Source organism: Drosophila montana, unplaced genomic scaffold (assembly GCF_035044405.1).
Source record: "Drosophila montana isolate Dmon_TW-CO22-7 unplaced genomic scaffold, ASM3504440v1 contig_2081_1, whole genome shotgun sequence".
In the NCBI taxonomy this organism is placed as follows: Eukaryota; Metazoa; Arthropoda; class Insecta; order Diptera; family Drosophilidae; genus Drosophila; species Drosophila montana.
The window spans coordinates 1,770,176-1,795,558 of NW_026996991.1; the positions used below are offsets into that span (position 1 = coordinate 1,770,176).

General features: G+C 39.2%; 2 protein-coding genes and 4 non-coding genes across 15 annotated transcripts; 3 read left to right on the forward strand and 3 right to left on the reverse strand.

The window, feature by feature from the left end:
- Nucleotides 1-50: 50 nt before the first annotated feature.
- Nucleotides 51-25,237, reverse strand: ATP8A (ATPase phospholipid transporting 8A1). 9 transcript variants are annotated; one of them, XM_064680009.1, is made up of 11 exons: nucleotides 22,918-23,506; nucleotides 8,137-8,263; nucleotides 7,805-7,988; nucleotides 7,579-7,739; nucleotides 7,271-7,468; nucleotides 5,827-7,198; nucleotides 4,962-5,768; nucleotides 4,613-4,866; nucleotides 4,445-4,543; nucleotides 919-1,001; nucleotides 51-518 (listed from the first exon to the last, which is right to left on the reverse strand). In XM_064680009.1, exons 1-11 carry the CDS (start codon nucleotides 23,489-23,491, stop codon nucleotides 421-423), a joined length of 3,957 nt encoding a protein of 1,318 aa, XP_064536079.1. In that variant the 5' UTR covers nucleotides 23,492-23,506; the 3' UTR covers nucleotides 51-420. The 9 variants fall into 9 exon arrangements, with proteins under 9 accessions (XP_064536079.1, XP_064536081.1, XP_064536083.1 ...); XM_064680011.1 differs by lacking the exon at nucleotides 919-1,001 and adding an exon at nucleotides 1,596-1,627; XM_064680013.1 differs by lacking the exons at nucleotides 51-518; nucleotides 919-1,001; nucleotides 22,918-23,506 and adding exons at nucleotides 2,677-3,047; nucleotides 13,170-13,720; nucleotides 17,831-18,033.
- TRNAN-GUU (transfer RNA asparagine (anticodon GUU)) lies at nucleotides 18,426-18,499 on the reverse strand. The gene has a single exon. It is a non-coding gene; the product is annotated as a tRNA-Asn (tRNA).
- Nucleotides 18,789-18,911, reverse strand: TRNAL-CAA (transfer RNA leucine (anticodon CAA)). The gene is made up of 2 exons: nucleotides 18,874-18,911; nucleotides 18,789-18,833 (listed from the first exon to the last, which is right to left on the reverse strand). It is a non-coding gene; the product is annotated as a tRNA-Leu (tRNA).
- TRNAI-AAU (transfer RNA isoleucine (anticodon AAU)) lies at nucleotides 19,238-19,311 on the forward strand. Its single transcript has one exon. It is a non-coding gene; the product is annotated as a tRNA-Ile (tRNA).
- Nucleotides 19,304-22,199, forward strand: Ser8. Of its 2 annotated transcripts, XM_064680021.1 has the most exons (2): nucleotides 19,304-19,318; nucleotides 21,278-22,199. In XM_064680021.1, exons 1-2 carry the CDS (start codon nucleotides 19,304-19,306, stop codon nucleotides 22,043-22,045), a joined length of 783 nt encoding a protein of 260 aa, XP_064536091.1. In that variant the 3' UTR covers nucleotides 22,046-22,199. The 2 variants fall into 2 exon arrangements, with proteins under 2 accessions (XP_064536091.1, XP_064536089.1); XM_064680019.1 differs by lacking the exon at nucleotides 19,304-19,318 and having other exon boundaries at nucleotides 21,222-22,199.
- On the forward strand, nucleotides 24,630-24,703 carry TRNAI-AAU (transfer RNA isoleucine (anticodon AAU)). The gene has a single exon. It is a non-coding gene; the product is annotated as a tRNA-Ile (tRNA).
- Nucleotides 25,238-25,383: the final 146 nt, after the last annotated feature.

The window sequence follows — 25,383 nt, forward strand, 5'->3', positions numbered from 1 at the left end:
AAACATAACGGCCAACATCTTTGAAAAGTAAAGCAATAAACACAGTCAAATAATCAAATGCTTCTAACGGCTTTATTTAAGAGTTTCTGACTTAAAAAATAATTAACAGTTAGGACACACATACACATTTAAGTTATCATATGCAACATATATAAAAAAAATAGTAATGTAAGACACATTTAGAATATATTGATGCAATAATACCAGAAAAAGAGTGTGTGATTTCACAAAAGTTTCAGTTAACATTGTTATTTTCTTGTTTTTTGTTTATTTAGTATGCTTAATATATATGTTTAAATGATTTTATTCTTTGGCCCTTTTACATACATAAGCTTTCATAAGTTTCAGGTGTTGCTTTAACTAATGCATAGCCATAAATACAATAGCTGCCGTTATTTTTACTTATCTCTCGAGAGGTTCTCAATTGCCCTCTGGTTTGGGCAAATTCGTGTCATAGGCGCGTATAACTATAGATTGCGGCACAGCACCGCCTTCCTCTTGGGAAAATGCATAGCCATCTGAGGAAAAATATGTATATTTTGATATCAGATATAATAATTATACATTGCATATGGTAGAGTTGGGTGGGGTTTGCTTTTTAATGAACATGTGGATGAAATGTGTTTTTGCTGTGAAAACAATAGTTACCTGACAGCCCCCCCCCCCCACGCAGAACGTTTGAAAAATATAAAATCAAAAGCCATTTCTTTAATTAACCGATACGCTACAGCTGATAACCGTGGCTATACGCGTGTGTATACATATACTTAACTAGCCCATTAAAAAATGAAATGCTGCCACCAATCGTTGGCCATTTGACCAAACTGTACTAAAAACAAACGCCCTTGGGGGCACACTGTACACTGTATACTGAACACTGTACACATTGGAACTGATTGATATATGGGTAGTACTCACGCGATAATTCTAGTTCCGTTTCGACTCTTGTGTTGGCACGACGGGTGAAAACATTGCGTAGCAATCTCGCAGTTTCAGTGAATCTGTAGAATTAATTGTTTATCGTTTTGCAGTTTCGCAGGACGTTTAGTATATAAATTTGGATAAGAGTGGATTCTTTGGTTCTTCAACATTTTTCGTGGCAGATCTTAAATTTTCAATTTAAATTGTTAGCACTCTACGGCCATTAAAAAAAAAAATGATAAGTAAGCATAGGTCGCTACATTTAATCGAGGGTGACCAAATTAATGGAGCATGCAAATTTTGGCAATATTAGTTAAACTAAAGACTGTTATTCGACAAACGGCAAACATAAAAGTAATGGCGAAATCTTGTAAAAAAAAATAGAACATGCAATGCGTACAAACTTGATAATCTGAAGGATAAAAAAAACAGAAATAAACCTTAAATATATTTATTTATTTATAAACTCGGTGCTGTTTACCTTTGCCCTTATACAGAAACTACGAGTACCTAATAGATATCCTTTAATTGCAAATAAATTCGTGACCTATTGAAATATCGTGGATGGTTGTGACTGTATATGAATATGAGTTGGACTTTATGTATATAGATATATATGTGCACATATATGTTACTATTTTTTGATTTACACATTTGATCTATGAATTACTTACATCGAATAATTGATCCCAAGGCATTCATAGTACTGCGCACACACATACAAGTTACGCAAAGAAAATATATGAGAATTTTAAAATAGATATTTAAAAAAATTGCTTTGAGTTTTATTTTATAAAGGAAATTAATTTGCATTTTTAATTGTTGCTTTGTGTTAGAATTAAAAATAAAAGAATAATTAAAGTGCATTACATTCAGCCATATGTCAAATGTGCGCCGAACTGTTCTGTTAGTGGACTATATTTTTTGTTAGGGTATTAAATTGCATGCGAACTTCGGCAGCAAATGCAGCCTACATACATATATATGATGAAAACTAATACATAACTTATATAGTTTATAACATATTTTATTCAGTTTTCACACAGATACATAGTTAAGCCAAGACAGGCATGTCCATAGGGCTTATAAAATTAAGAATCTTGTTAACTTTTTCTTAGCTTCTTGAATCACTTTCGTTTAGGCTGTATAAAATATTTGCCATATTTTCGCGATGCTCTTTTAAAAACGGAGTGTATTTTGAGTTTAATATTAATTGAACCGGTTGGGTATACAGGAAGGTTTAATGATGGGATGTACTTAAGGGATTGCTTAAGCTAGTGACTATGTTTATACAGTTAATTAATTGACTATATGTATATAGTATATATATGTATATTTCACAAAATAACAATAACATTAAAGCACAACAATTGAGACAGGAAACTTTCTCTTAAATTAAAGTTCTTGTTAACTGGATTTCATACAAGTTTTTGTACATCTACTATAGACGTTGGTATAGTTCAATTTAGAAAAGGAACCAACTCTTTGTTGGCATGTTTTTAAGTAAAAGAATACTTAATAGTAGAACAATCAGCTTAGAATATAAACAACATGTTATTTAAAAATCTAAAACATTTTCATAATTGCACACAATTCATTTGCTAGAGTAATCAGTATCACAGTTGGATAAATTTTAAGAATTACACCTGTACATTTATGAAGAATGCAGTTTTCTATGAATACTACAAGTTTTGATTGGAATGGATATGGCTTTTGTACGCCCTGAGCACATACAATAAATATGCATATAATATATTTAATGAGCCCTTAATTTATATATTTGATTTATATTAAGACATAAAACAATAGATTCTCTGTTAATACATAGTGCATATACAAGCACCTGGCTTATTATAGAGATTCTGTTCCAACCGCCTGGCTACATATGCAGAGTCCCACTGCCCACGCTGTCCACATGATGGGAGCCACCCGCTAATCGGTGACTTCGGCGATTATATTGCCGCTGCTGTTCCTGGGTATCCAGCTCATCATCATCGATATCCCAGTTTTCGACGCGTAAATGACGAGCCGAGGTATGCGAATTCCTGTCGTTTATGCTCCGCCTGCCTGGAGTCCTTCTGCGACTCAACATGCTTTCCATACGTCCGTGCTTAAAACGAAATTCCCTTTTATTTGCCATTCATCGTGGAGTGAGTTGGTGGAAGAGCGTAGTTTTTAACAATTATCGTGGATTGGGCATAAGGAGTTGGGATTGATTACAATGAGTTTATGCGATATCATATTTCGGATCAAGCATTATGTTTTATGTATTCGAAATGTGTGTGTCAATTGTTAATAATTGGGTTTGTTTGGTTTCAAAATTATTGTTGCTAATAAGTAAATAATATTACCAATTGATGGCACAAATTTCGGTAATTGATACTTAATATTTCTTTTCAAATTTTGTCTCCTAATTAAACGTAATCGTGTTTATTTGCTACTAAAAAAAACACACATTTTTGCTAATCAACTCAATTTCAATTCATGACTAAATAAATACGTAATTTAATCCAAGCAATTGTTTGCTAAAAATATATATTTATAATACAAATATGCAATGTTTTGTGTTTTTGCTAACAAAAAACAAATTTACTATCGACTATATAATACCCTGTGCTGTGTTGTTTTTTTTTTTGTTATATAATTAATGCTTAACAATAAACTTTTTAGTATTCCCTGTAAACAGGCGGAAAACTCAGGGTCAGGCAGTTGAGCCTGGGGAAATTGAGCATCCAGTGTTGGACAATACGCATTTATCGACTGAACAGATCTTTAGCTTAGATATATGTTTTTACTTGGTACAAGTAAAAAAAAAAAAACTTATGAGAGTCCTTTAATATATATTTTTTTCTTTCAAATATATATAGGCTTGTTTTTCGATTTGATATGAATCCACGTATATCTATTTAAGTGATAAGTATTAGTTTTCGTTCGTTATTTTTGCCGCTAATTGCAACTAGTTTTCTAAACGCTCGTGTTCTTTGTGAGTACAAATTGCAATAGATTTGCTGACTAATAGTGAGGCAATTAATAAAAGTTCAATAAACAATGACAGATACATAAGCAAATACACACATGAGTGTCTGAACAGTTAGACAAGTGACTAACAGATTATTTAAATTAGGTGATTAGTTAAATGCAAAATGATCTAATAGCATTAGCTATATAATGAAAAGACGTCTCACAAAATGGTGCAGACAACTACAAAACGAAAAATGCATATATAAAAGCAGGGACCGCAAGGAATAATATACATATATATATGTATATATATATAGTATGACATTCACAGATATATTATATCTTGTTCAATTTCCGAACGGTCCGTGCCAAAAATCAATAAAAGTAACTACTAAATAATAGGAAAAGGCGCAACAATTCAAATTGAAAATGTAGAGTAGCATATTTTTGGTTTTGATCAATTGATGCCAAATAGTTAACCAATTGATAGGAAAATAAATCCAAAAATATTGCAAATACATAGTGTATATCAATAGATTCTCTCTTTCAACTGAATACTTACGAGGAGCGCGACTCTTCCATCACCTGTGAGGGATCGTGACGCTGTATTTCCGACTCACGCACAGCCTCGGTGAGCGACTTGAAAACGGTATTATGTATTCTACAATGAATCGAAAAATAATTAATAGCTGCATATACACCCAGATTAGTTTGATGACTCGAAACTTACAGCTTACAGATGACATCGATCAGCAAGCTGGCGATGGGCACCAGCACCAAACCAAACCAAAAGACGGGCGTCGACAGTAGTTGAGAGTCCATGCCGGCAAAGTTGCTCGCAAAGCTCAATCCTGGCCAAATGTGGCTATATATCAGAACAAACACAAACCAGAGCAGAATTGAGCCCCAAATGGCGGCATGCGTTAGCCAGGTCCAGGAGCTGGTGATGAGTCCGGCTTTCAAGCAAACGGTTACAATAACATACTGCAAAATACAAACAAGTCAATTTAAAATTATATATATTAACTTTATATACGTATACTTTTCCTTCATTTGAATAAATTCTTGTATTAACTCACCGTATAGACCATGTTGCCCAGCAGCAGATAGTCACTGGTTTTGCCATCCCCCCAAATTGCTTCCTCCTGGAATGCGAACAGCGGCAGCCAGAAGAGAAAGACCGAGTGCAGCAAAGCATTGAAAATCCAAATCCAAAAGACTCGCACATTAAAGAGTTTGGCATTCTGCGAGGGTTTATACAGCAGCGGATACTTAAGCATTGTGTCGGCCGTGCAGAACTTCTCAAAGAGGCCAATTGCAAATGGGGGCATGGCGGTGAAGACAACGTTATACAGGCCAATGGTCCAGCGCTCAAACAGAATTTGTCCCGACCAGCCCGAGTAGAGGGCGAACCAGAGCTCAATGACATATAAGCAGACATTTTTGTAGAAACTGTAGAGGATCAGCTTGCTGATGCGTGCATAATTCCAGGCGCCATGGACGAGAATCAAGCGACGCAAATATCGAAACTGGGCAATCGAGTAGTCAGAGGCGCAGGATGCCTGCAGACCTTCCACACCCGAAATGCCAATGCCAACACTTGCCTTTTGTATCATGGCCACATCGTTGGCACCGTCGCCAATGGCCAGGGTAACCGCCTTGGTGCTTTGCGTAACCATCTCGACCACCTCGGCCTTTTGGATGGGCGAAACGCGACAGCAGATGACGACGCGGCAAATTAGGCACAACTCCTGGAAATCGCCGCGCAGGTCACAGGTCAATGCATACTTCAGGGTCTTGCCATCGATGACGAGCGCCACATTCGCATCCTTGACCGAGGAGCTCTTAAACTCGCCAATGTGCCGCAGAATGACATCACGAGTGGCCTGCAAAGCAAATTTAAATTATTGACAAGTTTGTAACGCTGCACACAATGCAACTTACGTCCAGACTGCCCTCGTTGAGTATGATAATGTCCATGGTGTGTGTGATCAGTTTGCACGAGTAACCAATGTTGATGGCCGTTTCCTGCTTGTCCCCGGTCAAAACCCAAATGTATATGCCTGCTTCCAGCAGGGCGGATATGGTCTCCGGCACGCCATCCTGTAATTTGTCCTCAATTGCAGTTGCGCCTAGCAGACGAAGATTGGTCTCGATTAAATTTGCGGCATCTTCCAGCTTGCTGACGCGATACTGCAATGCTATCGACGCCTTGTGGTGTGTCTGGCTCCATTCCCGGTACACTTCTTCATCAATGTCGGCCACGGCCAAGCACAGCGTGCGCAAGCCCTCGGAGGCGAACTCCTCTAAATGCTGCAAAGTTGTCTCCCGGTATGACTGATCACGCGGCGAGAGACGCTCGTATATAACTGAATCGGCGCCCTTGGTGAAGAGCTTTATTTTACCCTCTGGCGTTCGCACAATGACCGACATCCGTTTCCGTGTCGACGTAAATTCGAGTACATTCAGTACCTGGAAGCGCATACGCTTCCCCAATGCATTTATCTCCACATAGTCAGGCGTGCGTGTGTCGAAAATGTAGCCAAACTTTCGTGCACCATCGACCAGAGCACGCTCATCAGGACTAGCGGCATGATAGATAATGGTGCCATCCTCCTTTTTTTCTGGTATCACCGTATGGCACACGGACAATAGTACCAGAAAGTCCTCAATGTCCTTGGAGGATTCCTGCCTCCTAAGTATATTCTGCACCAGGTCCGATTCCTCGGGCGTGCGTTCGGGCTCGTAAATGCGCTTTGCTATGGAGCACTTCTTGAAAGCCATCACGTTCCGTGTCAGCGTGCCCGTTTTGTCCGAAAAGATATACTTAATCAGGCCAAGCTCTTCGTTGAGATTAGAGGTGCGCGCACTGGCCGGCATATTGGACTCCTCGTGATACATCTCAATGTCATAGTTGATGAAGATAGCCTGTAGAAAACGCACCAATTCCAGGGTGACCTGCAGCGATATGGGTATCAGATTGTTGTACAGAATGAAGAACGTCAGCAGATTATAGCCGAGGCTCATGCTCTTAAAGTCTCCAATGGCCAAATACCAGTCCGTTTGGGAATGTTTTTGCGTCCAAAACAAATTGCACAGCCCGCTTGTTATGCAGAGAGAGATCAGTATCATGAACAACATTAAAATCTGTGTGTTGGTTAGTTTGTCGACAGTGGACCGCTTAAGAGGCGCCGAGGTCGAGTTCTTCATCAGCTTTGTTTCGTGTCCCGAGTACACGACAATGCCGAATATCCAGGCCGTATTCCGCAACATGGCGCCACGCTGTAGCACCTGATCGCTGCCAAGTGAACAGGCACTGCCCATAGGATAAATCTTTGTTTTTAAATCGGAATCAATCAGCTTTAGCTTTAACAGAGGTTGCACTTACGGTTTACCATACTCCTTCAGCACGCCATTAAACTCGTACAATAGCCGGTTCGGCAATTCACATTCAAGTTTGCCCTCCAATTGCAACAAGTCTTTCGTTTCCAGTAATTTGGCTGTCGACGGCAAGCCCTGTCGAATCTTCAAGTTCGTCTCGCCATCCAAATTTGCCGTTTCAATGAAACACATGGCCTGCGGCTCGCTGCAAAGAATTCAATATATCAAATATAGATATAGTATGCAATAATATATATATTATAGATTCAGCTTCAAACCGGGTCGGGTCGGGTCGGGTATATAGTGACTACTCACCTTGACGACAACAATATTAAATCGGCAGGAAAGAATGTATCGATGACCACCTTTATAATATCCCCAACTGTCAGCTCGGACCAGCGCACCGTGGTCCAAGTGTCATTTTCTAAGCGCTCAATCAATCGATGGTTGATTTCATTATCAGCGCGATGTCGTTTCTGCAAATAAAGATAAATATATATATAAATGTATCTGAAATGTCGCTTTTAACACATGAACTTACCAAATCCTCGATGATTTCCTTGATGGCGCTTACTGAGAGTATAAAGAGGAGTGGCACCAATGTGGTGTAGCGACCCGTTGGCGACACATCCGGAATTTGTTGTAATAATGCAATAAGTAAGAAAAATATATTGGAATATCGTCGGAATTGCTCAAAGAGGAACGACGGTATAAAGGTGAGGACACTGTGTGAAATACAGAAGCATTTATTAATCAATTAGTATTGCAAATGGATGTCATATCTTATCAGAGCAGGCCGCGACCCTTAAATAGATCATAGCAAATAAATGCGTACTACTCTGCTGATAATCGTTGCCCATTCTCATTACTCACTTATATTTAGCCGTGGATATACGGTTATTGCAATATTTTGTGGGCTGTGGCGCGTTCAACGAAATGACGCGTTTTTCCGCGTCATTCGACTCGTAACCATTGAAGTGCGGAATTTCATCGTCATCATCTGGAACGATAAAACAACATATATGTAAAAAAAAACTGGATATTCGAAGTTGCCCGACCAATGGGCAGGATTATTCAAAATCAACTAAGCAACTATTCATTATTTTTTTAACTTAAGCTTAAAGTCAATCGGATTGAAAGCAACAATAGTTATAAAAAAAATTTTTCACAAATTCTCCACACTTGCTGTTGTCCTAGACCTTGTGCTCGCGTACGCAAAATATAACTTCAGTATGAAAGTCGCCAGAGTTTGGGCTATTCGCTAGTCAATCAATCAATCAGTCAATCAGTCAATATGTATACAAATCTTATAGAGCCTATCGATTTTTATTGAAACCAAAAGCAGCACCCTATATTTACTTTAGTACATCGTCCTCCCATTTGGCAAAGAAGAAATTGATAGCGATGGGGTTGCCCAGGGCATACTTTTTGGCAAATCGCTTGATGCTGAAGCTGGGCCGCCCCTCGTAGTTACTGCTGGGTATGTAGGGCTCGTCGAAGTCCAGCTCGCAGTGCTGCCTAAAGGCCAGGAAGACATAACGATGACGGCCGGTTTTGGCGGGCGGACGGCTGCCAATGTAGCCCACAAGCGTCTGACCAAGCGCCACATCGCAGCCGTGTATGTTGCCCACCAGCCAGTGAAGCCAATCCCGTTTTGTGGGCGCGGCACGACTTGGGGCATCCGGGTCGATCATGGCCAGCGTGTGAAGCTTGTTAGGGTCTGCCATCCACCTAATGATTGGCTCGTGTCTCACATTCAGTGGGGTTAGGAGACAGCCCGGCCTGACAACGGTATCGCAAGGATAGAGCACATCGATGATCTCATGGGGCTTGCAAGTCACAACGTCTGGTATGATCCTGTGCTTCTTCATCAACCGCCACATTTCTATGACTGGGTCCGCCGTGACACAGGTTACAAACATGATGCTAGGAATTTTGAATATTCTAACTTTATGAGCCAACTTTAACTAGCCTAAAAAGATGACTTTATATACGTAGGTATAAGAGCACATATTAGCACGTTGCCCGGTCAAAGTAGTTTTTTTCATCTAATTTCTGGCTTCGCAAATCGTTGAAAACTAAGACTTAGAGAGTTTTAAAGCCAATGAAAATTTTCCACTTTGATACTGAGTTTAAAGCGTACTTCCGTCTACTTCCACCCATTCTCGTGGATTTACGGACATTTCACAAGGAGCTGAGAAAATGAGTGGATGGACTAACGACTCCAACGTATACGCAGCGCTCTTTAAACACTGCGAAACCCTTGGACACTGAGTTTAAAGCGTACTTCCCCCCACTTCCACCCATTCTGATGGATTTACCGAATATTCACAGGGATTTGTGATAATGAGTAGATGGACTTACGACTTACGACTCCAACGTATACGCAGCGCTCTTTAAACACTGAGAAACACTTGGAGACTGACTTTGAAACGTACTTTTCCCCTACTTCCACCCTTACTGGTGGATTTACCGAATATTCACAAGGATCTGTGAAAGTGACTGAATGGACTTACGACTCCAACGTATACGCAGCGCTCTGTAACACTTAGACACAGAGTTTGAAACGTAAATACTTCACCCTACTTCCACCCTTTCTGGTGGATTTACCGAATATTCACAGGGATCTGTCAAAATGAGTGTGTAAACTTACGACTCCAACGTATACGCAGCGCTCTGTAAACATTGCGAAACACTTAGACACTGAGGGTGAAACGTAAATACTTCACCCTACTTCCACCCTTTCTGGCGGATATACTGAATATTCACAGGGATCTGTGAAAGTGACTGAATGGACTTACGACTCCAACGTATACGCAGCGTTCTGTAAACATTGCGAAACACTTAGACACTGAGTTTGAAATGTAAATACTTCACCCTACTTCCACCCATTTTGGCGGATATACTGAATATTCACAGGGATCTGTGAAAATGAGTGGGTTAACTTACGACTCCAACGTATACGCAGCGCTCTGTATACATTGCGAAAGTTCATTCTGGTCCAGCGATGGGCGCACTGCCTCACGGATGGTCTCCGGCGTCGGCTTGGATGCTTTGCCACGTTTAAGATACGATTCGAATCGTCGTTGATGTCGCCAATCAACTCCGTTGCGGCCGTCTCAATCGATTCCAGATCCGTCGCGTCCGTCACGTCCCTCTCCTCAATGCCCGAGCCGACCGCCTGAAAAGCAATGCTCTCCCTGCTGCCTGCCTTCGTTTTCAGTATGCCCTCCAGTTTGATTTTTCTTATGGCCAAATGCTCTACTGCCTGCTCAAGCAAGCTACAAGTGGGCGTGCCAGTGCGCGTTTAAGGTGCTTCACAGAGCCAGCGCTTGCGCTCTTAATTTTGGCCACATTTCGGTCAAATGCCGTTTGCTCGGGCGGAATAATTTCTTCAGCTTGCCTCAACTTTCACATTTTGCCAGGTACATTAGGAATTTAAATTGTTCTATATTTAGGTGTATTTATGATGCAGAAATTGAAGTTTTTAGGTATGTAGATTTGAAGGAACTCGCGAGAGATTCACACTTGGCAGCGACTCACTCGGGCAAGTGCGTCAAAAGTGCGCAGTATCGATTTGTCGCACGTTGAACGCAGCGACTGCCACGTGATGCACTCGATAATTGTGCCACAAACAGTTGCACCTAGCACTAATTCTTTACAAACGACAATTGCCAAATATGCCAAAATATTTGCATACACACAATTTAGCTGCACACACACACACACACAGAATTTTCCACCGAACTGTTGCCCCAGTTTGTTGCGTGCTGCGTGTTGTGCTCTCTTGCAGCTTAACGTTGCGACTGAAACCAACACGGGAGAGCCGAGCCGAGCCGTGTGTTGCTGGACTTGGCCACGGTAGGTAATAATGAGCGAAAAGTTCTAGGCACTCGGGGTCGGCCAACAACACCTCAGCCCAGGCAGAGGCGAATTGCGCCGTTCTGATTTGTATCCTTTGGGGTGTGTCGCAAACCCTTGAAACACCCTTTAGTCAATAAGATAGGCATAAACAAGGGGTATAGCGCAGCTGTGCAAATGCAAATGTGTGGAAGGCAGCATCATCAACAGTTGTTCGTCTCGGTTCACGTTAAATTAATTTTGCAACACATTTCAAGAATATTTCACACTTCGAATAGCCACATTTGTGAGAAGCTGATTTGCGGTATATTCACACATTTGAATATCAACTTCAAGCACTATAATATTTTTAAAGATTGGACCATAGACTGTAGTTAATGAGGAGTAGGATCAGCTTTTCGTGGCTGGAATAAATGTTTGTTACGGCAACACATCAGGGAGTACAGGGTATCTTGTAGTTGGGCACTCGGAATAGCCTCTTTGTATTTGGATATCTGGCATCTGTAACTAGCCGTCGTCCCTGGACGGTATTTACAAAGCAAGTGCATGTCTTAGCCGCATTGGGCCAATAAAAATTGTAATCTAGAAAGATTACTCTAGACGAGCGTGCTAGACTACGAGCTACTCTGCACTTATCTTCTCTATATATAAAACTATTTGTTCTGACTGACTGACTGTACGACTGGCTGAATGACTGACTGACGGATGATAGCACAACCCAAACCGCAAGAGCTAGGAAGCTGAAATTTTCACTGTAGTTACATCATGTGATAAAGGTACACGTTAAGACGGGGTTTCGGGAAATTCCACCCGCATCAGTGGAAAAATCGCGAAAAACGTTTGTATGATACTTTTTGTTTACTATCCGCCTCAAACTCATTTTCAAAGATCATTGTTCAAATTCACACTTTTCTAAATATGCATTCCTCCTTGGTGGAAATGGAAGTCAAAGATTTGGTGGGTGACGTTTCGCGGTTAAATTTATTTCCAAGAATCTATATGAAAAATCATTTGAGACGTGTTTCACACTTTTCCCAGAATCAAAACTTCTGGAAAGTGTGATTCTACGATTTTTTGGTGAAGTTTTAAGGGTTGTCCGATTTGCTTCAAACTTATTTTCAAAGCTCTAAATGAGAACTTAATGAATACGTGTTGCAGGGATTTGGCAAATTCCACCCGCAAAAGTGGTAAATTGGCGGAAAACCGTTTTAATTACCGTCCGGTCGGTTTCAAACTTATTTTCAAAGATGTTTGTGAGAATTTATTTGATACGTTCTTGGTTGGCGAATGCGGGTCAAAGGTTTAATAAATGAAAGTTAATTCTTCAGCTTCAAGATTCTCACGGCAAGTCTAACATGGGCGGAAACTGTTGATTCCAACACTTGGTTCTTTATTCGATAAGTGCATCGATATATATTTATAAATAGAAGTAGAGATCAAGGTGGGCAGATTTCAATTTTTAACGGGTGTGTACTTAGTGAAAAGATAATATCTATGTATATATCTATATCTATATCTATATCTATATCTATATCTATATCTATATCTATATCTATATCTATATCTATATCTATATCTATATCTATATCTATATCTATATCTATATCTATATCTATATCTATATCTATATCTATATCTATATCTATATCTATATCTATATCTATATCTATATCTATATCTATATCTAAATCTAAATCTATATCTAAATCTATATCTATATCTATATCTACATCTATATCTTTATGGCCGGGAAGTACCCGCTAGTTGTATATACATATGTACACAATTATCAAATCTGCACTATTTTACTGCCTTATTTGACTTTAAATAGCAGTCTCTGGCTTAACGATAAGATTACAAAAGATAAAAAATATAGAATAAATAATAATAATACAACTGCAGTCCTCAGTAGATGTAAATTGACCAAGTAATTCAGACATTCGGGCAACTGAACAAGCTTGTTTAACGGAGTGCCATATAAAACTTATGCTGTTAGTTTAAAGTATACCTGAACTGTTGGTAATAGTATTTAATGAGATATACACCTTCACATTTGCGCTTCCTCAGGCCCGTTCTCTCCATGAACTTTCGCCGGGTGTTCGAGAACCAGCTTGGCTGTGCCTTGGGATCAGTCCGTTCGGCTTGAAGGCGCTGCGGCGCTATAGAGCCATCCACTTGGGTTGTGCCCGCACTGCTGGCATCGGACGACTCCTCACCTGGGCGTCGTGTATTGGTTCCCACATCTGGGGCCAAGCTTGTGGGTCCCGTTGTCGCCGTGTGTCGCAAGGCTTCCCCTCTCAACCGGCGCAAGCAGTCCTTGCACCACAAGCGCAGCTGTGCCGGCACAGCTGCCAATGCTCTCGGGTTCTGGAATACGAAGCCGGTGCCAGGTGCATTGATGTTGGCGGAGCTCGGATCTCCAACAGTTTGTGGACTGCGGGTGTGACTGCCCTTGGGCTTGTTGTTGCCATTTGTATTGTTCCTATTGGGATCTGTCATGTTGACATGGTTCTTCTATATGCTATAGTTTGGTTCTCTCCAAATTCAACGATGAGTTCGCGTTTAGTTTAGCTCGCACACACGAAATTTGACTGTACTTTTGATTTGACATTTAATTATCATTTTGAATACCCTTTCGGGGCGTTTTTCTTACTTTTGTTCTTTTGAATGCCTACTTTGGTTTGACGACTAATTATTCACACATTGAGTATTGATTTTGGGCACGATTCATTAAAGGAATGCGACATTAAAATAAAACTTGGACTGTGTGGAGGGTGGATGTTGGGGGTAAAAAAGTCAACGACCTTCCACATAATATTAGCGAATTTCTTAACAATGTTAACCTGTCTGTCGACCATTCACAAATCATAAGTAAACACTCACATTTGCGCGTGTCCAAAAACATGCATAGAATGGGTTGGTATATGGTTTGGTATGGTCTATCAGGGGCTGTCCTTTGATGTGTTTACGTTAGCTACAGTAAACAAGCCGAGCACACAAACACTCAAATATAATTATGCCCTTTCAGAGTTACTCAAATAACGCAAATATGTGCTTCTAACTTTAATGCATTGCTTAAATATTTAAAATTAATAATCACCTAAAACAAGGGTTTAAGCATTGAACAAATAAATCACAATCAATCAGAAAAGAAGAAATAATTATTTAACAGATTACAGAGCCACTGGAAAAAGGAAAAGGGCTTTACTTTAGAAATAGAAAAAGTTCTTTTCGGATTGGTCAAAGATTAAATAGTCTCATATAACAGATGTCACTCGACGATTCGTCGGGGTTTAATGGGGCAATAATGGGAGACAAATAAATCAAAATCAAGTAAACACTAACTAATCGGAAAACTTAATTATTTAACAGATTTTCAGAGCAACTAGAAAATGGTAAAGGGCTTTACTTTAGAAGAACGAAAGTGTTTTTTTTTTGTCTTGGTCAAAGATTAAATACCTCCATATAACAGATGTGTGGTATATTTCTATATTTAGTCACCCGACGATTCGTCGGGGCTTAATGGGGCTCGTTCCGGAACCCGTGTGCTAAATTACAGGGAATATATCAATACTAGAGCAGCTAAGCAGGTGGGGGCCTCAGTTGGGATTGCATGCGGAAGTGCCCACTGGGCCGAAATTGATCATAAATATTAAAAAAGGCGCCGTGCTGGCTTGGCCTGGCCTGGCCTGGCTGGTCAGAACGTCGTGAATTTTAGTAATTACAGATGACATTTGTGCATGTACAAGGCCGCGCGTATGTTTACAGAAACTAAGCCCAATTAAAAGTAATTTCTTTTCATTGTTAACTTTCAAAGAAATCCAAAAATAACAGCAAAAGCTGATGGAGTCTGATCAGAACTAGCAACATTTAGACTGACATATAAATTGGTCTCTCGTTTTTATTCTGCTTCTATAAATATCAGCATAAAATAAGATATGTACATTCTCTATATATATTGGTGTACATTTTGGATTCATTCCAAACAGCTTTACTTGCATATTTGTGTTCGCTATTCAACTGTGTCCACCAAATGCCACTAAAAATACACATTAAAATTGCAATTACTAGTTTCTGATGGAGGAAAAAAGCTAATACAAAATTAGTAACAACTCAACTGGCTCGAAACAGTTGCAAAGTTGCTTTAAAAGCTTCAACTCGAAGTTGATTCACCAATCAGTTAACGCTAAATGACATATTTCACAGCAGCACAGCTCATTGTATATACATATATATATACATGTATATGCATATAGTATATACACATGTACCTGTACAGTCAACACTTGCGCAAACATTTAACACTAAGAAAACGTAAAGCAATGACAACACCAACCTACGACACATGTAAATTCGAGTTGGAAATTTTCGGTCCGTTTTCGATGAACTAGTTCATTGAGTCGTGAACCAAAATAATCGTTTTATGCATTTGTTCAGGGAATCAGTTAGTGAAAAGCGATGCATTTTATTAACTGTTAACTGTTATTCGAATCAGCTTTTAACTTGTTAATAATTTATTAAATGTTGTGATAAATTTATATATTATATAATATGTAATGTATGTATATAACTACACAAGAGCAGCTTTTTAACTTGAAAATCGTTTCGGTACACGATAAGGAACTTCATAAAGAATATTTTTTTTCCCTGACTGTATACTTTATATTTATCTAAAATTCCAAATACTTAACAACAAAGAAACTTCATCTATTTTCTTAGTTATCGCTTATTGTTCATGAACAATTCTTAAACTTGGTTGAATACGCGCATTTGTTTTTAAAAATTAAAAGAACAATGGAACTACAATGGAACGAACTGTTATCGAAATATTTGCCTTGAATACTCTCTCTCCCCCTCTCTCTCTCTGCGTATACATATATACTACATGTCACCAATCAAGAAATTTAGTATGGAATATATCGATGCCATTTATGGCAAGCCCACAGCACTATTTAAGGTTTTTCGAATACGGGTACTACACACAAATAAAGGAAATTTGTCATCAGTTCGAAAATTACCCATTTGCATATACATATGCATGTATGTATGTATATGGCCCACATAGGTTGCAGGCGTGTGTGTGTGTTTTATATCATTGTGAGCAAAGCTTGGCTGATTGCAAGGTCCGTTACAGTGTTGCCATATATCATTTCAAAAAGTAGCTGAATCAAATGTAAAAGAAGGTTTTAAAAAGCTTCATTGGGTTTCTTAGCAGAAATTTACAGTAAACAAGGTTTTTAGTTATTGACATAGAATTGACATAAAAAATCTTAATCAGTTTTCCTCTGAAAATAGTCCAATTAAGCTAGAAAAAGGCTAAATTGCCAATGCTGGTCAAGAACAATGCTCAGCAAGAACAATGACAAAAATCGACAATTGTAAAAAACAAATCAATAACAAATTATTGTCAATCGAACAATAATTGGCTAGCCGCAGCCGGCCAAAAATTGTTTTAGAAGTGGACGGAAACGGCTCATCCAAAACAAAATCGAATATGGAATATAATTTAGAAGCGATCAGAAATGAATATAGTTGGGATTCTTATTCATAATAAAGCATATGTAAATCACGCAAAAATTTCAGATTCAAAAATATTTTTTTTGAAAAAATAAATTACACAGATTATAATGCCCTCTGACAAGGCGAATGTTACCATGCTTGATTTGGGGTATTACAAATATTTTCCGTTGCTGCTTACATAAAAATGTACACACATTTATTATTTATATTTATTTTCCCACTTCCATAATATATACATATATGATGACGTTTATTTTTTTGTTTTTGTGAAAGAGCATTATAATTATTTTGAAATTCAAACGTAACCGATGTATAAATAAATTGGAAAAAAAATAATATACACACCACAGCATTTGGCAAGCATTAAATGTATAAAAATACAAATATATCAAGAACTTATGTATTCCATGACATTTCGTGAACCTTTACTTGTTGATTATTATTTTAATTAATAATTAATGAAATGCAACAGTTTTAGACAATTTACCTTCCGCCCGTAATTTATGTTTACTTTCTGCACAATAAATATTCAACATATTTAATTCATCGAAATGGTGGGAAATTAATTTCAACCTTTTCAACATTTATCAAACATCAACTGAAATGTGCAACACAAGGCTTGCATTGAATTTACAGAAGAAACAAAATGAATGAAAACAAAACGCTGATAAACAGGGGGAGACAATATAGAACCCGAAAAAAACAAAAACACGAGGAAACTAGTTTGAACAAAATTTGTGTACACACATGTAGCCAAACAATACATGTATATATATATACACATGGGAGAACTACAATTACAATAATGCAACAATATCAAAGAAATAAACGGCGAGAAATGCTAAACACAATAAAAAAAAGACAATCGCCGCTGACATTTGAGCGCGAGAGAGAGAAAAAGGTGTTGGGCAGAGTAAAACAGAATTAATCGAGAAGGCGCCAACCCACACAATCTTGGATATATGTAAACACACAATTTGCATGCATGTGTGTACTTGTGTGACTGATTCTATCAACATTAGATTGGTCATGGATTTAAATTATCTACACAAGCACAACTATATAAAACGTGGCGCATAAGAAACCAACGTTAAGCCGCAACTAGTATTACCAATACCATTGCATATGTATTGCATGTACAAGTGATGTGTGAATAACTGTTGTCGTCAAAAGCTCTGTAATTTACTTTTATCTTTCAATGCCGATTCACTGGGTATACAAATTCAAAGTATTTAAGGGGGGAATGTTAAAGGCATTGTTCCAAAACAGGATTTTATCGCTTATCCAAATACGTTTCTACGAAACACAATATATTATTCACACCAATTAAGCACGACGAGTTTGTTTAGCAACAATAACGCGATTCACGTACTAAACGCTCGTGAGTTTAGAAAGCAACTGAACAAATGCCGCCATTGACTAACCTGTGCGCGCTCAAGAGAGAGCAACACACATAGATATTGCTGAAGAGCGCTAAAACACCGCAGATTTCACCAGCTGAGCGGCGAATTCACCACTAACAAAACTGGCGCAAAAATGTCAATGCATTTAAACTCTCAAAGCCACCACACTAGAGTACGGCTAACTACCCTATGCGCATATTTGTGCTGCTGCTGTTATTGCACTGTTAAGCTCGATTGATTCTGTTGTTGGTATAGTACTTACAATAACACATATTAAATATTGCTTATTTCGTTCACATAAGATTTATTTGGTGTACATTTTTGAGGTAAAAATTTATAAAATTATTGTCTAGTAACGAAATATAAAATATTAGTTATCGCCCCCGGGTGGACTCGAACCACCAACCTTTCGGTTAACAGCCGAACGCGCTAACCGATTGCGCCACGGAGGCACTTGTTGAACTGGTCGATACAATAGTATTTAGTAAGTCTGCTGAAAAAATCTCACATTTGTATCCCTTGCTCCTAGCTTAAATGTCCTGGACTGATTTTAAATTGCTAAGCGAAATTCTCGTTTAATTTTGCATATGATAATTTGTTATAATATTTATTTGAATATATATATTCTTAAATCCACACTAAACGATAGAAAAAAGTGTGTAAAATTAAATGTATCTGCTGTTTACAATTGCTGTACATTTATTAAATAATTACTGTTTAAAAAAAATTTTAAAAAACTATTGTCAGAAGTGGGATTCGAACCCACGCCCTCAGAGAGGACCAGAACGCTCATACGAACCCCTGTTTAAGAGGCAAGATTTACAACCTTGAGTCTGGCGCCTTAGACCGCTCGGCCATCCTGACACTTGCTAACAGCTTGTCGCAAATCAAACTTATATGGTACGAGCGAGTGTCGAAACAATAAACTGTTATCATGCGCAGCAGCTGTCGCTGTAATGTTATTGTGTTTTGTTGTACCCTTGTCACATGATTCGTTAGCTGCTCAACGTCAAATATAAACAGTTTATAACAAATAAATAAAATTATACACCTAAATATGAATATATACATTTTTTTTTTGATTGTTTACATTACATTAGAAATGCATCTATGTATAGAATACAGCAAAGCGAATAATAGCATTTCGTTTTTGAGTCAGTTTTTTGCTGCCTGTGCCCTACATTCGTACTGGCCCATTAGCTCAGTTGGTTAGAGCGTCGTGCTAATAACGCGAAGGTCGCGGGTTCGATCCCCTCATGGGCCAAGTTTTCGTTTTGCTTATTTTTAATTTTCCACAAAAGTTTAAAGGTATCTCAGAGCATATTAAATAGCTTTTTTATTGCTCAAATGAAAGGAACCGGAATACACGGTTACATGTGAAGGCATTTTCATTGATTTTTTTAAGCAGCGGCAAACCTGAAGCAGCCTCAAACACCACGGGAAACCGAGTCGTTAACTACCTCTATCTAGCAGTATATTATATGGACATGAAAAATTGAGTCTGAAAAGCTTTTTGCAATGACTGGAAAATGTCAACGTATCCGGCACAATCACAACAAGTAATATACTTTCATGTCGGGCCCATTAGGATATAAATTCTCAACCCCCACGACGGTGATGTCATGAGAATGAAGTAAGAGAAATCCAAGCAAGTACGTTAATGCTGAGACATTGATGATCTCAGAGGCGCAACCCAGGTCAAATGCCATTTAACTTCTTATCTAAAAAGATTGCTGCATTAAAAGGTTTTGCCACCAAACGCTTTTAATTACATTTCTAACCTGAACCCAGTGTAGTGCAACAGTTAAGGAATATATGGAAATTATACTTGTGAAGACCTTTTCGGGTTGAACAAATATAAGTATTTAGCAACCAGCTGTTTTTATTTCACAAGTAAAAAGCCATTCACTAGTTAAATAAAATAAAATGAATACAAGCTGTCAAAAGTCGATTCTTATCCTCAAGGATCCGGCTGTGGATAAAGTTAAGGCAAATGGACCGAAACAGTCCAAAAAGCACGTAACTTTCAAACGTTTTGCTGAATATTATACATATACGGAGAATTGGCAAATGGAACTGGAGAAAACATGTCCGCTCTCAAATGACGATTGGGTAGCTCTTAAATATTTATGATTTACATTTTAATAACAAGCTGCCTTTCAGAGTCTGAGTGAGGAGCAGCTTAATGGAATATCCACTAGGGGAAAATGAGGACACCGTTTATAAAGTTTATATTTTATATTAGCTGATTACGTAATAAATTATAGGGACAGCCCTTTTACTGAACCGGAACCAGAAAATGGTTTTATGGAGGCTACGTGACAGTTGACGAACGTTTTCCAATAAACTACTTCCAATTAGGGTTTACTGGCGCCTTTTTCGGGCGGACAAGCTCTATAGCTACCATATAATATAGTAGTTATTTAAAAAGCTTTTCTGATTTTCAAGACGAAATTGAACTCTACATGTTTTCCCATGCTAGCAAAATATTTATTAATATTTAACCAACATCGTATTACTGTATTATATAGCTGCCATAGGCTATAGAAAATGCAGTTTGTTTTCGTGATATTTCAACCAAACTCTGCAATACTCAGCTATAATTCATTAATGGATACAAAATCTAAGGAGCTTGGGAATACTATGAAATATTGCTGCCGTGGGAACAATTTATAATTCTGTGGCTGGAAATAGAAATATATCGTTGACTGCTTTAAGACTCATATTTAACTAATTACTATCTTTATATATTTTATATATATATTGGCAAATCAAGCAACAGTTTGTTTCTGCACGTCTTGATATTTACAATAGGCAAAACCCAAGCACAACAGGATGAGAGCTTGTTAATTTTAATTACGGGCCATAAAACTAATAGATAATGAAACTTACTGATTGTCAATATGATAGAGATATAATGTAAAATATGTCCATTAAAGAGATCCTGAGCCAATATATCATTTTGGTAAGTTTTTGCTTGCCAAAAGACGCAGCTGTCACGCCTGGAAATATGGGTTCAGGTGCGGCTAAAGAATTACCTGCATTTTGGGACGATTATCAGGCTAAAGTGAAAGACACTATGATTATTTACAGTGGATTGTAAATTTAATGGGGATTAAGTGTCAACAACAATTTCGATAGGGTTAATCAGCTGCAATATATAGAGTAGAGCAGCGAGAATTTAATGCCATTGGCAGACCAAAGTTTGGACAGTAGAAATGTATTACAAGACTCTAATAGTGCTACTCGGTGTGCTGGCCCTGGCCAGTGGGGCCATCACGCCTCTGGGCCTCAGTCCACAGCTGGATGGACGCATTGTGGGCGGCTCTGCGGCTGCAATTAGCGCGCATCCTTGGCAAGTTTCGGTGCAGCGTTCGGGCGGCCATTTCTGTGGCGGCAGCTTGATCAGCCAAACTCTGGTGGTCACCGCCGCCCACTGCCTGAACAAATCGACTGTGACAGTGGCCAATTTACGTGTACGCGCCGGCTCCAATTATAAATCCCTTGGCGGCACCCTCAGCACCGTGTCCGCATTCAAGGTACACGAAGCCTACAACAGCAGCGCCAAGATGTACGACATCGCTCTGGTGCGGCTGACGACCAAGCTCAAACTGGGCAGCAATATCAACACCATCGCGCTGGCCAGCAGCACGCCGCAGCACGGCGCAGCGGCCACCTGCACCGGCTGGGGCTCGACTAGCTACCAGGGATTGTCCTCCGCCAAACTGTTGTACATCAATACTCGTATAGTGGGTCGCACGGAGTGCGCCAGCTCCAGCTATGGCTATGGTGCAACGGTCAGGGCGACCATGTTGTGTGCGGCGGCTAGCAATAAGGATGCCTGCCAGGGCGACTCCGGCGGACCGCTTGTATCGGGCGGCCAGCTGGTCGGCATCGTGTCCTGGGGCAGAAGCTGCGCCCTACCCAACTATCCGGGCGTCTACGCCAATGTGGCGGAGCTCAGCGCTTGGGTCGCCCAAGCACAGAAAACAATTTAATAGCATTAGGGAAAAATGTAATTAAGACGGTGCCAGGCTAATTTATGGCCAATGTATCATGTTTAACGACAGCCAAGTACTATTAAAAAGTCAGATTTGTAGTTTATAACTATGTCATATACTAATAACAATAAAATTCAAGAGAATGCAGAAATTGGAGCTCGACAATACGAATATTTCGGTTTAAGATCATCAGACAAAACTCTTTCAGCGTTTATTTGGCAAAGAAATTCTTCTTCGCACTAGATCTGAGTAGCTTAGAGCTAACCCAGAGTTTACTTAAAGATTTCTCTGGCTTTTGAGTCACTTTTTTTCAAAGCGAAACCACATCTTTAACAGATCATTCTGACGAATATAGAAAAGAACAGCACAAAATTTGCTTATCCACAGAATTAAAAATGTTCCATACGGGTTTTGAATGTGATTCATCCAGCTTTAATATTCATACAAATAGCTTTATTCATAGAAAAAAGCATAGAAATAACAATAACATTAATAATATAACTCAGGGTTAAGCTTGTTTTCTAAAGGAAATTTTTCAAACATATTTTTATTTTTTAATTAAAAAAGTTTTGATATTGTAGTTGTTTTATTTGCTTCTTTCAATCTACAAAACTTTATTCGAAAAGAATACTTTTTAGAAAAACTCTTTTATTGTTTAAAGATATCTTGGGCAAACTTTTCAATGGTGAGCTTTACTATGATTCTTCCATATCTGATAAATCTTTTCAACATCGGATTACAATACCATATAAGTTTCATAGGAACAGCTAACTAACTGAATGAGACATATTTGATTTTTACAAAAAGAAACTTTTTCTTTCTTGTTTTCATCTGAAATGATGATTCCTGATTCCTGGCAATCGACTCACCTTCGTATTCCTTGCGTTTTCTGCGTAGGAATGATGTGGTCATGCGCAGGCCGCGTGCTGCGTTGGATAATATGGAGGCTCTGGAGTCCTTGCGATTACGCGACTTGTTCCTGGAGCCATTGTCGCCGCCAGCTCCGGCTCCGGCTGCAGCCGCTTGACAGGAGGAAAGTGTACCCGCCACCGAGTTGGAAAGCGGCGTGATGGGCGTATTTGGTGTGTCGGAGTCGATGAAGCCGAGATTGCTATTGGCACTGTTTAGGTGTATGCTAGTCTGGCTCAGAACGGGCAGCTTGCTGCTCAATGAGGCCGCCAGCTGCTCGTCCAAGCCGTTGGTCGTCTCCTGCGCTTGCAGATGCTCCAACGATTCAAAGTCCCGATTAATTGCCGGCGGCATTGAATGCCGAAACCAGGACTCCTGCCGTTGCTGGGCTGTCCGCTGTTGCCGCCGTCGCTGGCTGGGATTGCAGCTGGAGGTGGTGTTGTTTCTGTTCAGCTCCACCGAAATGGTGCGCGTGTTTCTGCTGTCCTGTGGAGCCTGCAGCTCCAGACTCTGGCGCTGATAACAGCCGGACATGTTGTGGGGGTCAGAACCCAAGGCACTTAATAAATAGCGCAAGAAAAGCGTCGTTCAAGGCACCTTTAAAGCAGCTTGTTGCAATTGTTGTATTTGTTGTATTCTTGTTTATTATATCATATTTCAGTTATATAAGGTCTTTAACCTCTGCGGGTGGGCACTGTGTGGGGCGACTTTAAAAGACGGCTAACAATAGCCTTGAACTTAAGCTCTGACATGTGTTTGAGAACTAAAACAACTGACAGCCAATGCCAAGAACTGGCGCCCTTTCGGGCCGCCGTCGCCCTTTCCAGACTAATTTTTAAAATGAAAGCAATGTCAGCAATGTTCGACCGAAATGTATCCACTTGCAGTCAAAACATCAAAAATTTATAATATTCGAAAAACATATATGGTATGTTGTTATTCGCGTCACGCATATGCAGTCGCTGACAGCGATTACTATATGGCGGGGAATATACGTTCTATATGCACTAACAATCAGATTTGTTGATTTTCCAAAAGGCACTTTACACATCTCTTGTTTTCAGACAGTTAGTTTGTTCATTTCATTTGTTATTCGTAAATGCACAAGTTAAAATTAGCGAAAGCCTTCAAATTATCGAACTGAGTGCAGTTGGCGGTTTAGTTAGGAGGCGGTTTTAAGGCCATTTTCATTTCGTACTGTCTGCCGATATAGATGAATGCTATATCTACATTACTTCAGATAAGCTCTGATTTTCGCGTTTTGAGGGGCGGCACAATTAATATTTATTTATTCCATATTGCTCAGGCATCCGCCCTGCCAAATGCGTCCACTACGTGCAAAAGCCGAAAGCCAACTGCGGGCAAGCCACGAAAAAAAGGACACTCAATATTTTGTCCTTCGTGTGGTGGTCGCCTGCACGAAGCCGAAGTGTAAGTTGTCAACTACGAAACGGCAGCAGGTCGTGACATATAAAACAGATAGCCGAAAATCGAGACAGAAACGTGTTAAAAAGTACAATTTATTTCTCTAAAAATTAAAAGAAAAAAAATAAACAAATGAAACTTTTTATTGATTTCCGTTGTATGTTAAGTCAATAAAAAGAAACCTCTATTTCAATACAACGTCAAGCATTTATTCTATATGCCGCCTTAGATCCGCCATAGACATTGTGGCCCATTAGCTCAGCTGGTTAGAGCGTCGTGCTAATAACGCGAAGGTCGCGGGTTCGATCCCCCCATGGGCCAGCTCTCCTTTTTTGTATATATTTATAAATTCAATTTTTTAGTTTATATACTTAGTAGTCAGTCGCACACATATATTTGGTTCCACATGACAACTATCTTATCAAAAATACCGCAAATACAAAATGTGTAACAGAAAGACTATTCATTAGTTCATTATTAGCTATCTATCATGTTTACCTTTGAATGAATCATATAAAGACTGTGTTCTTCACACACACACAAGAGTATTTTTAGATAACTGATAAATGTTTACTTACGTGATTGCAAAAGACCGGCGGACTCAGGCCTGGAGTGGCGGCTTTGTCTAGGTGCGGGGGCTGCTGTGACATCCGCATCTTCTTCGTGTAGCTTGTAACGGGACACCATGTGTGTGTAGGGCTTCCTTCAGAGGCCCCCAAAGATTAGAGCAACTGGTGTGAACAAAAATTACACACAAGCGCACGCACATAAAATTACGCGCGAACGAACGTAATAATTCGAAACTACGCCGAGTCTGCGTAACTAATGCACTTTTAGCTGTTGCTATTATCTTAAACCCATTTTGTTATTGTTTTAATTATTGATAAGCCGAAACAAAAGAAAATAAAAACAAACACACACGCGTAGGCATGAGATGTAAACAGACTGGCAAATAAATAGCGAAGCGCAACATTACGCCAAACTGTTAACAACAGTGAGCC